This window comes from Dipteris shenzhenensis, chromosome 2 (genome assembly GCF_047967505.1).
Source record: "Dipteris shenzhenensis isolate YYH24624 ecotype China chromosome 2, Dip_SZ_1.0, whole genome shotgun sequence".
NCBI classification, from domain to species: domain Eukaryota; kingdom Viridiplantae; phylum Streptophyta; class Polypodiopsida; order Gleicheniales; family Dipteridaceae; genus Dipteris; species Dipteris shenzhenensis.
In genome coordinates, this window is record NC_141597.1 from 38,427,298 (window position 1) to 38,440,173 (window position 12,876).

At 46.2% G+C, this 12,876-nt stretch overlaps 1 protein-coding gene across 1 annotated transcript; it reads right to left on the bottom strand.

Moving 5' to 3' along the window:
• Positions 1-2,592: 2,592 nt before the first annotated feature.
• On the bottom strand, positions 2,593-4,347 carry LOC147904728 (uncharacterized). Its single transcript, XM_087395269.1, has one exon. The coding sequence runs from the start codon at positions 3,665-3,667 to the stop codon at positions 2,786-2,788; it is 882 nt and encodes a 293-aa protein (XP_087251395.1). The 5' UTR covers positions 3,668-4,347; the 3' UTR covers positions 2,593-2,785.
• Between the last annotated feature and the right edge of the window lie 8,529 nt (positions 4,348-12,876).

The following is a 12,876-nucleotide window of genomic DNA, read 5'->3' on the forward strand; positions in this document are numbered from 1 at the left end:
ATAAGTGGCTTGCAATTGTTGAATTTTGCCACAACAGCATGAGCATCTCTTTATTGGAATGAACCAATTTGAGGCAATGTATCGGTGCAATGTGGGAATGCCTACCTCAATTGCAAACATGATTGTGAAAAACCAACAAGCACAAGATGACCTAGAAAGGATAGAGGCACTTCTACAATTGGTTAAAAAAGAATATAGGAAAATGCCGAAGCCAAGTAGAAGAAATATGCGGACGAATGTAAGAGATACTTGGTTTTCAAGGAAGAAGATTATGTGCATTCATGAATTGTTATGCTTCATTGAAGGGTAATACTAATACATAGCTTGCTCATTGGTATCATGGCCTTTACAAGATCATATGCAAGATTAGGAATGCAGCATATCAATTAGAGCTATCGAACACCCCCAAGATCCACAGTGTGTGTCTTTGCTGAAACCACATGTAGGCCAGCATGCACATTCTCCCAAAGTTGCCACCAATGGATGAGGACGTTCATATGCTTTGTCCCCAAGTGCATTGTGGGTTTCACAAATGGAGTACTTTGCAACAAGGTATACATTGAGTACCTATCAGATGGAAAGAACTACCTAAGGATGAAGAATCATGGCAGCCAGAGAGCATTGTCCAAAAGTACACCTATCTTTTAGCAGGCTAATCAGCATCATTCCTTGCATGACAGCCACAACAAGCAACTTTGAGGGCAAAAGTCTATGGGAAGGGATGGCTGTAACGAATGGGGAAAAGGGGCTAATTTAGTAGTACTCTAGTGGGGAGCTAGAGGCAAATGTGGAGGGACTATGTAAGTCCACATCCGCCACTCATGTAGGGAATTTTCGAAGTGACATCTAATCCTATCCTACCCTCCTCCCTGCTTCATCCCAACACTCTTTCTTCCCCAATCTCTCTCTCTACCCCATTCCTTCAATTCCCATTTCCTTTCCCCTTCCCCTCTCTCCATCATGCTCATCCTATCCCTTTTTCCGATTCTGTCCCTACCCTTACCCTTTTCCACATGAAGATGCCAAGCAGGCTCCAAGAAGCACAGAACAACCACTAAACTCTATTCTCCAATCCCTTCTCTTCATCTTCAAATTGTGAGAAACAATCTGCCATGTTACCTGGCTTTCTTGGACAGTTGCAGAAATAATGCCCCACTTCCTTGAAAATACAGCAAGAACTGGGAAACACTAAACCTTCTGTATCCAAAGTCCCTTAGCAATGTCAAAATCAAAACATCAGGGGTTTCGTACTGCCGTATCCTAAGAATGAATGCAATTATGAGCCCTCTGAAATTAGGCCGATAATTATAGAGCCATAGTTTACCCCATAATGAGCCGTCCACAGCACCACAATGACCGAGGTGAAACCTGACATACAGCTCTTTTCCAACAACCTGATTTGCTTTAGGTTTACCTTCTAAACCAAACTGGGGAACCAGCCACCCCCCATCTCCTTCCTGCAGAAAGCCACCCATTAAATGGAGAAATGCACTTCCTGAACTGTTGAGACCTGTTTTAATCTTCCCTAAAGGAAATAGATCCCTTGTTAGGCAACTTGTTCCCAGCAACAGTCCATCACCTAGTCTATCTTCCTTCTCTCTAGATCACCATCTTGTTCACCTCAGACTGACAATCCCTTGACAGTACCAGCATAAAACACTTTGGCTCCTTGGGTCCCAATAGAGGTTTGGGTCATAGGAGCTGGTGAGAATTCTCGTTGGTTGGTAACAAACACAGTTTCTCAGGTTTTATTCAGAATCTCAAGACAACTGCCATACGTCACCTTCAACCTCCAAGCACGGACCGGCTACCTCTGATGGATGCACAAAGCTGTCCCACACCTTCCTAGCACAAGGGCAAGGACAATGGCACAACTGTCTTCTCTCAAGGAGCACGCACAGGAAAACATTCGCTTGCTCTCTACGACTGTCTTCCATCTTGCTCAGTGATTGCTCCCCATACTTTTCTCCTCAAGGGAGGGTGTTGGAAATATTGTAAGGGGGCCAAATGCTCCCCACCCTCGTGGTTGACAAGTGGCAAAGGGCCACATAATAGTTCCATATACAAGGGACACAAGGTGAGACCCAGCGGTTAATGACCAGTGCTCTATTATGCCACCCACGGTTTTTGGGAGTAGATCTGAAGAGGTGGCTTAGCAGTGAGATGTGGGACCTTCACATGCTGCCCCATGTAGACATGGCATCGACTGAGGTGGCCAGTGCTTTAATAGTCTTCAAGAAGGTGCTCTCTAGACAACCACTGCATCTCCCAAGGTCACCTAGAGTCTAGCATACACTAGCCTGCATAGAATACTGGTCCGCGAGCAAGCAACCCCTAATCTGCATGCTCTTGTTGCATCTACATGTTCAATCATGTTGTAAGTCCATGTGAAACGCCACCAAACTGAGCGCTACAGAAACATGATACATGAGTCTTGGCGTAATGGAAAGTCTATAAGGAACCTCAACGCAGCATAAGCAGGCAAACAGGATCAGCAATGTCAGCACAAGGAGATCCATCAGTTGCACTTTCAGAGCACCAGACCCTTTCCTTTGAAGTAAAGGATAGGAGTAATCACTCATCCATCAAAGTTTGAACTTTAGGTCGCAGCTTTTGCAGGCGAGACCAAAAAGAAATATAATAACAGAGGCCGACATAACATAAAAGGAAGAACCAGAAAACGCCAGAACGAATTTCCCAACAAAATGTCTTACTTCCACCTTTAGCTAATCCACATTTGACGCATAATTTAGTTGTACATACTTGACATAGCCTAACAAGCAATCTAATCAACATGCAGGAAGCTACACCGATCTCCAGCCCTGCAACCTTTTTTCGTCCTAAAAAACCTGCACTCCGTTCGCTTTTTGGGGCGATCCGCAGCAAGTTCTTGCAACCGAGCCCACAGGTCTCTTCTCTCCGCACTCCATTTCATCTGCACCTGTCTATGCAAGTTGTCGTCTACCCACACCTTCAGATGCAAGTGCGGGAGGTTGCGATAGCTGCCATGATTTAGAATCATAGACTTGAAAGGAAGTTGGAATGATCTCAAAGCCCTCACTGCAACTCTCCAGAGAGCAAAGAGCTCTCTGTCGTCTAAATCAGACATCCTCTCCACATGCCGCAGAGGAGTAATGATGAAACCAGATCTTGCTTTGGCATCTAAAGAGCATTGCACATGACTCTGATCGCTGAACTCCTCTAAAACACATTCTCCAGAGGTCACGCCGGGTTCCTTTCCTGGGTAGAGGGGAGCACCAGCAAAACAGGATATGCATTGACTGGGCGAGACCTGCTCGGCGCCAACGTTGGTGTCTCCGTAGATGATTTCGACACGGAAATGTCCATTGCCATCCTTGATTTTCATGTGGAAATCTTGAAGCTGCCGCCGATCCTCCACCTCCCGAACAAGGTCTCTGAACAAGTGCACTACTGTTGCCTCTGTGGCGCGTTCCACATAGCTGCAGAAATCACTTATGGGGCATTTTCCCTCGAGCGTTTTCCCTGGTGCAACGTCTCTCCATAGCCATGGCGACTTTTCACAGGCTGGTCTCAGTCGCTTGCGAAACGACTCCTGGGGAATGTCGACTTCTCCTGCTAAACGCTTGCCTCCGATAGGATAACCATGCGAGACCTCTCGTGTTCCACGCTCTCGAGTTTGATCCATGGAGGATCGCCAAGCTTTAGAAAGCAGCAACTAGCTTCTCCGAGGGAGAGATCCAAACCATGTCTATAGGAGTCTCTCTACCTCTTTCTTTGAACTTCGAGCATTATCAACTAGCTACTCCCAGAGACCCAAACCATGTCTCTTCCTGTCTCTCTAGTTCTTTCTTTGAACTTCGTGCATTATCCATGCTATCGAATCGCCAAAAGCATCTAGCACGAGCAAATCACTTTCGAAACAAGTGACATTCATCATTAGGGAGTCACAAAGTAAAGGCAATATCAATGAATGATTGAGGGAGCGGAGCGACCTTTGCATGCCCACCTACGCGGCCTAATGTTGTAGGTAGTATAATAGCGAAGAGAGCACGAGTGGAAGTGACGGATGAGATGAGTGCGAGTGCAGAACGGGCTCCCCCGGAGCATGCTCCGAGAAGACAAGAATGAGGGAACTCATGATGAACAAGACAACACCTCGTATCTCGATTCTCGAGGTGGTCTCCAAGAAGCTACAAGCGGGCTTCTCCCCAGCCAAAAAGCTGCTTCAGGCAAAGGCGGCTTGCCGAGCCAAAGAAGCGGCCGAGCTAGAACGCCTGGCGAAAGGAGGTGTCTAATTGTTCTTCGCAGGAAGGGCCCCCAGTGCAGAAGAGCTCGAACAGTTCCTGGCCTATGAGTGTGAGAGCAACGCCTAGGGCTGTGGGGTGCTACGACCTTAAGAGATCTGTTCGGCAAGGATGCCCACTCGCCCCCCTACTGTTTTCCCTCGGTACAATTCCACTGATCCACCTCCTCAAGCAAGGCGAAACCTCCGGCCAAATCAAAGGCCTAATGCTCCGCTTAGGATCCAACCTAGCCGCTCAGCTGTTTACAGACGACACGATGGCAATCACGATCGAAGACAAACAAAGTGTCCGCTCTCTGATGCAAGCTATGGAATGCTTCTGCATCGCCTCAGGATCCAAATGCAACTGGGCGAAGACCTTCGTCATCCGCAATGCCAACGGTCTCCCCCCTCACAACCTCCAGGTACAACCAGTCCCGAGAGGCGAAGTCATCAGGTACCTCGGAGCCCAGCAACGCTTCCATTGGTTTAAGGAGAAGGTCAGAGTCAAGCTTAGGGTTTGGCACGACCTCCACATGGGTTCCTTATACTGCAACACGTCCTTGCTGCCATGACTACCTACTTATGTGTCCACAATCTGGAACTTCAAGAAAACCCATTGGCTCGAGATTGAGAGGATGCTGCGGGCGTTCCTCTGGGCCGAGGACGATAAGAAGAAGCGCATGCATTATATCCCGTGGGACAGGATGAAACTTCCGAAGTTGCAAGGCGGACTTGGCCTTCCTGACGTAAGGGTTAAATCCCTTGCCCTCATTAGCAAATGGCTCCTTAGACTATATATCGAATCTCCCCTTGGGTTGAAATCATGAAGTTCTTCATTGAGCAAGGCTCAAGCAAAGGTGTCAGGACCTGGCCCAAGATGAACTGGTACGATAAGCTGGTGTCCGATTTCCCGTTGAAAATTGCAAGCTCAGACCTAGCTCAGTGGCTAGTTGATGCTCGGAAGATCTGTATCAAACACCTTGCATGGAGCTGCAAAAAAGGCCTCCGTTGGCGATGCCAGTCTCAAGGAGTCTATTTCGTGGAGTTTGTCATTTAGAAGCGAGGGGGAAGCATTAGGTTAGCACGACATCACCCACGCCAGGAATCTATTTAAAAAAGGGGTAAAGATATGGCAAGACATCTGGGACGACTGGCTTCCGATCCACACCCTCAACGAAAATTTCGCCTTACCCAAGGGGAGACAGATCTGATGACTGCAGTGCTTGAAAGAATCCTCGAGGACTGGCCTCAAATTACATAGTCGCTCCAAACCACCAAGCGTCCCAGTGGCGCCTCGGAGGGGTCCATCTCTCAAAGATCTTGGCCAAAATAATCTACAAAGAACTCAGGAAGGGCTCAATCCCGACGTGGGAGCTGAATCAAATCTGGATACTCAGGAGGGGACAGAAATGGTGGCGGGACAGATTCCAGGAGATCTGGAAGAGTTGCAAGATCGGAAAAGCCCACTTCCTCCTTTGGAAAATTGGGCGCCAATGGCTCCCTGTCAGGGGTCGGCTAGCAAAACGAATTAAATTGAACCCAGCTTGCCCGTTGTGTGGAAAAGTGAAGGAACTCATCCCGCATACACTGTGGAGCTGCTTGACTGCAAGACAGACGTGGTACAAAGTAGAAGTAGTTTTGCGAAAGGCAGGCCTTATGGCCAAGTTCTACATTGTCTCTAATTGGCGTAGAGCTCTTCTTGGTGATAGCACCAAACTTCCGTCCACCCTCGCTGTGACATGGCCGTACATCTGCACGACCGGCCTCATGGCTATCTCGGAAACATGAAACAACATAGTCTTCCCGTAGAATGTTAGCACGGGCCATAGGGAGACGGTGATCTTGAGAAAAGTGAAAACCCTTCTTAAAAATTTTGCAATTATAGCCGCCACCAAAGAACCAATGACCAACTCGGCTCTTTTAACAGTCGAAGCCAACCTCTGTGTAGGGTAGAGCTGCATCCAGCATAGGTCAAGGGCACGTCCCCCTTTCTGACCAATTTTTGTACAGGGTCTTGAGGTCTGGGATTGACCCCCCCTCTTTTTGATAATATATATATCTCTTTTTCAAAAAAAATAAAAATAAAAAAATCACTTTCAAAACATGCACTAGAACAAGTAGCATGACCGGTCTACGACGCGTTAGAGACCCACTCTGCTGGGTCTCGAGCTTGGGATCCCAACTCCCTTTCATTTCAAAAGGAATACAATTTAAGACTTTATTTATAAATATCGACAGGAGCTTGAAAATGGTTGCCCATTATCTTTATAAGAGAGGCTGCAAGGAGGGGTGCCACATGGCATTGCCCTTTCAGTGCAACGTCACAAATAAGTAATATCAATATAGAGATATAGAAAAGAGATAATTATATAATGGTAGGTTTTGTTGTTTAGTCTTTATAGACTTAAGGTATCGATTGTTATGCTAAAGGGTAGACACACATTCTAGTTGAAAGTTTGGGATTAGCCTCCTCAATATATAGTAAGAAGTTTAAGTAGGGAATAGGTACCCCCAGATTGAATTTGGATACTCCCAAGTAGGGAGTAGGTTTGTAGCAAGTTTAAGTGGGAAGAATATTGTGAGGTGAAGGAAGAAATCGACAAGGAAACTTTAGGTGCTATGGGAACACCTTGGAGATGTGTTTCCTATACTTGTGACATGGGTGCAGTTGAGCTAATGATTGTATGTTTCCTTGAAGAAGGGATGATTATCGTTTCCTTTCTTGTAGCGCGCTCCACCATCCAGTATAAACTTGATGTCCCCATGTCCTTTTGATTGATAGGCCTCTGTTTAAATACTTCCTTCGCGATTTGCAATGCTTGATAGTTACTTTGGGACCTCTCAAGTCTTACACTAATTAGTTAAGCTCACGGGGAGACCATTATGTAATACAAAATTTTTCTCTCTCTCTCTCCCCCCCCCCCTCTCTCTCTCTCTCTCTCTCTCTCTCTCTCTCTCTCTCTCTCTCTCGCTCACTTAGAGAAATATCAAAATTATATATATATATATCAATTGTTATAATCTACCACTTTCACAAGTCTTCCTCCCACATCAACGCATGCCGCGCCACATGTCTTCTATCAAGCCATACTGTTAGCTGTGTCGTCGAGACCCGCACTATCAGTCGTGCTATCAGTCTTCTGTAACCCGCGTTGTTAGTCCTGCAACCCACGTAGTCAGCAGTCCTGCAACTTGCGTAGTCCACGTGCCACCACGTGTCATCACCCCTAGCACGTGTCAGGCTCGTCGCACCCTACGTGCTCTACTCTGCCCTTTCCCCTCTGTCGCGTGTCATCATCGCACCCTCTTACCTCTGGATGGATCTAATGGTGTATCTTCATGTGGACAGATAATGATCGAATGGCACGTAGGCTCCAACACCTCCGAAGCTCCTCGATCCTCTAGTTGAACCTCTAGAATTGCTCCCCGAGCTGAGCCTTCCTTTATAGATAGTATAGAAGCTTACTCTAGTGTATGTTGAGTGGATGTATTGTGTTTTGAAGATGCTCATGCATATACATAGGTTATTGAGTCATCTAACGAATATGCATATGATGTTCCCATTTATATATTGTGTGGTGTCATGTTTGTCCAAATGTGATCTAATTGAGACCCATACATAGTAGTTGTTTCTTTTAGCTACAGGTGAATGTTGAATTTACTTATTATCTTTTCAAGGTTTATTGATTCGATGTTTCTTTAGACATATCAATATAATGTGCAAGTTTTTTGCTATGGAAAATGATGAACTAGTGTCCTCAAGTAAGAAACAAATTGGTTAAATGTCTCCCGAATACCTAGCATGTCCTCTTTGTGGAAAATCAATTAGATTAGTTCAACACCTTCTGTGGAATTACCCTGTAACTTGCGAGATATGGAGAAAAGTGGAAGTGGCCATTCACAACTACCAACTTCATTGGGTCGCAATGGAGAATCCCATTAACAAGAGACGTGTCAAGGCTCCCTTCTACCTTGGCGGCATTTCAGCCTTGTGTTCGAGCATCGATGGTGCTGGAAGTTTGGGGTTTTTAGAATAGGGTCACATTCCAACACAATGCCATAAGAAGATGGTCATTATGGCCATGGTTAGAAACAATCTCAGGGGACTTGAGTTGGGCCATAGGCTCAAAGGACACTATAGTCAATCATGCTCTGATTGAGGTTGGTGCGAGCCTACCTATCGCGCAGAGTTTAGTTGATGCTGCGTGTAGCATTGGCTTAGGGTGGCTAGCCAATTCTAAGGCCAAATTTTGTACTAGGTCTCTTTTTTTAGGGAGATGACCACCCCCCTCAATAGATGTTGGTATATGTACAATGCCCACCTCTCATATGTAACCATCAATGTTCCATAATGCTTTTTTGTAAGGCCCCCATTATGAGAAGAAGCCACTGTGTGAGCACTGGACATAGATATGTTCCTAGATTGCACACTAGATGAGGTCTCATGGTGATCATTTGATGGTTTGGAGATGGTAGAAGGAACGATGTTACTCCCTTGGGGTTTGGGGGTAATGCCCCCATTGGGAGTCTGCAGGCAACACCCCTACTGGGGGGTTCGAGGGACAATGCCTCCCTATGGGACTCTAGGGGCAATGCCCCCAACAGTAGGGTACAGTGGTTGATGGTCGGTGGCAAAAATTAAGCAAACATGTGCCCCCATCCTCATCTTTAGTCATGCAATGGGCTAAGTCAAGATGCATGTGCCTCCACAAGCCCACCAAGTGGGTGGAATTGGTTGACTAAGAAGGCCCATATAAGGAGACCACTACTCAAGCCTGAGCATCAAACACCAATACCCCTAGCCTCAAGTCCTTAGGCATCCCGAGTATGTCTAGATTGCCATTGAAGCTTTGCTAGAGAGCACACGGGTGGACTACACCATCAGTTGTATCTTATATTTGGTGATAAAAAATTTATCTCACTCCATTATATCTATTCTTTTTTTTCTTTTTTTCTTGTTTAAATTGTGTCTATTCTTTGGTTACTATACTATCGTTGTTGCCACACAATCTTTCTACTATGTCATACTTCTATAATAAATTCAACAGTTTCTCTTTACGTTAAAAAATAATAATAATTCGACAGTTTCTATTTATATACAAAACAATATAATGTGTATGTTGTTGCTAGTGGATTTTTACAACGTGTTTTCTATGTATGCTATAAATATTTTGTAATTATTTGTAGGGGATCTATAGATATTAAAAAGTAAGAATGTTTTATTATTTTTTGAAATTCAATTTAGTGTTGTTTCAATGCCTTGATGTTTGTTAGCCCTATGCTTATTGAATTATGTATAGCATTGTCTTGAGTTCTACTTTGGTATTCCAAGCAATTGTCTCCGAGAGTCCATGCTCCCTTGCACTCCGCGTCTAAAGGCATGTCCTAACCTTGCCTACTCCCCTCTCCTCCAACCTTGCAACTCCTCTTCTCCCTCTCCTCCTCCCTTCTCCTCCCTCTCTTCCTCCCTTCTCCTCCCTTCTCCTCCTTCCCCTCCTCCCCCATCCTCTTAGACCTTCGTCCTCTCCACTTTTGACACGCGGTGCATGAAGTGTGCATGGCTCCCAGTGTGTGTATGATGTGTGGCTCCCAGTGTGTGGTAGGCATGGGAGCAAAATAAGGGGGAGGGTTAGAGGGAGGAGAGAGGTGAGGTGAAATGAGTTAGGGAGAGGGGGATAGGTAGAGAGAGGTTAGAGGGGGGATGTAGAGAGAGGTTAGAGAGGGGGTGGAGAGAGAGTATAAAGAGAGACGGCATGGGAGGGCGGGGAAGACAATGGATGAGAGAGGAAAGTCGGGGTGGAAGAGGGGTAGTGGGGTGTTGGGGTGGAGAGAGGAAGGGTGTGGATAGAGAAAGTGGGTGGAGAGAGGAAGGGGCTAGTTGGGTGGAGAGAGGTAGGGGGATGGTGGGGTGGAGAGAGGAAGGCAGTGTAGGGAGAGGTATGGGGATGGTGGCGTGGAGAGAGGAAGGGGGTGTTGGGGTGGAGAGAGGTAGGGGGATGGTGGGGTGGAGAGAGGTAGAGGAATGGTGGAGGTGTAGAGAGAGGTAGGTGGATAATGGAGTGGAGAGAGGTAGGGGGATGGTGGAGTGGAGAGAGGTAAGAGGATAGTGGAGGATAGAGAGAGAAGGGGGTGGTGGGGCAGAGAGAGGTAGGGGGATTACCTTGAGTGCTAGGTGACAAAAAGTATTGAAAACTTGCATTCTTAGAACACCCTGCTCTTCCTGTAGAAGCCATGGGAAAGAGGCTACATTTGGCACCATTGCTGGTGAGACTAGCATCTCAAGTAACAAGTAGACATATCAAGTATGTATAAAGAACAAACTACCATGAACTATCACGAACATACCACTCAAGAGCTAGGAGAGTAAAAAAATTTCCTAACTCTAGCCACAAATATCAACCCCAAGCATCAACCTTGGATTATTACCTTAAGAAATTCTTTATTCCTTAAAAAATAGCCATTAAAGAACAAATTAGGCCATCTAATGGACACCAATGTGTAGTGCTCAAAATTTTGAATATTTCTCCTAGAGCGATCTGAGCTAACCATGAAAACTTATGGCACGGGAAGTTTCTAGGGTTAACACTTCCTGTAAAAACCCAATCTACCCTCTCATTCTTCTTCTTTCACATCTAGCTCCATCCTCTTCCCCATTTTGAGCCCTATGCAAGATCCTCCTCCTTCTCTATTGACCACCACCCTACTCCCAGCCTTATTTTTGAGTTGCTTCGAGCCCTTCTCACAGCAATAACCTAACCATCCACCCACCATCCATTCGCCCTCAACAATCCCGTTACATCGAGAAAAATTTGGGAGAGCATTGTAGGTGATCATCTCCTCCTTTGAATTTTCGTCAAGTTTTCTGTCTGTCAAGTTTCCACCCCCCTCTCTCTTTCCTCCCATCTCTCACACTCTCTCTTCTGCTCCCTCACCTCTCTCTTTTCCCCAACCCCCTCCTCTGTGCCATTCACGATGCCTCCGCCGATCGCTAGAGCACAGCACCACCACAATGCCTCCAATGACTCCACCATCAGTGCCGCCACCACCTCCGACCTCTCCGCCACCACTTGTCGGTGCTTCGCTATGCCTCGCTCTGTCGCTCCGCTAGGGCGCTTGCATGTGGCATTGCTCCCTCTCTCCATGCTATCGGCATCAATGCCCACCCCGCTCAGCCTCCTCCCACCTCCTCCATCGCCCCTGCCAATCGCCGTGCCCTCCTTGTCGGCCAATTGTCTACCCCATCGCCTCTATTGTCCCACCTCCCCTCCCTCCCACCTCCCCCCACTCCTCACCACCCCCTCTCCTCTCACCCTGCACCCCCCCTCCACCCCCACCCTCCGGGCAGCCACCCCCCATCCCCATGCTGAAGCACATGGACTGAGCTCTCCTATGGACCCTAATCTACTCTAATGACAACACTAATCTAAGGTGGATGAATCCTAAGAGTAATCTTGAGATAGTGCAAAGGGCTTGATTTTTATTACTTCAAATAAACCTCCCTTTTATAGGAGTGGGTACTTACATCCATATGCATGCTCACATATGGGATATCTCCTCCATGCCATGTGGCAGCTTGCCCTTTACTCATACCTTTGCCCTACATGTGCTCATGGCACCACAACTCTCAACACCTCCCCTTGGTGCCATGATCCTTTGGCTACTGCAAGGTGGTCAAATGTGAGTTACAAGATCAAATCCTCCCCTAGGTGCTTACATGTCTCAGGTGGTCAGGTTTGATTACAAGAATATAGGCTAAAGGTGGAAAGGCTTTTGCTTCTCAATACATGTTGTTCTTGTCATTCTGCTCATTTGATGATGACTACACGTAGTTGACCTGCTGGTTCTTCAATCTACAATCTTCTTCCTTGTGTCCCAGCTTCTTACAATGGTGACACTTTGGTTTGTTCTTCAATCCGCAGTCACTTTGATAGTGACCCATCCTTCTGCAATGGTAACACTTCGTTGATGTTTTACTGAACAATGCTTGTTCTTCATTATAGCTGTTGCATGTTGATGTTGATGTCTAATCACCTTCCTTGATGTCTTTGCCTTTTAGGTTTCTGTCAAACCATGCCTTGTTCTTTTTTTTGTTGTCGTGGCATGGTAGGTGACTAATCGGAGAGTCTTTCTTTTAAGGATGCATGATCTCCCATGCATTCCTATACTGCTATGCGTAGGCTGGGTACTACAAATTCTAGTGGGACCACAGCTTTAAGGCCGTACACCAATCGAAAAGGTGTATTCCCTGTATTGACCTTGAGTGTGGTTCGGTATGCCCATAAGGCTACACTTAGTTTCTCTGGCCAATCAGTTAGCTTTGGTTCTACTACCTTAATGAGGACAATGCATAATATTTTGTTTGTGGATTCGGTCTCTTTCAAGAAGGGAGGATACACATTCCTCAAACTTTGGATTTGGGAAAATTCTTCAAAATGGTTTAGTTGGGTCATAATGCTTTTGATTTCGTTGACAAAATGTGCCATGGATTCATTGAAGCTCATGTGCAACCCATAGAATTCAATCTTAAGATGAATTTCTTGGTTTTTGTCTTTTGCACCAAACATTGTGTTCAACTCATCCCATGCATCTTTGGCATGATCCTTGGAGTC

Excerpts from the sequence above, each read along its gene's own strand:
- LOC147904728 (XM_087395269.1), bottom strand. The coding sequence starts at position 3,667 with ATGGATCAAACTCGAGAGCGTGGAACACGAGAGGTCTCGCATGGTTAT.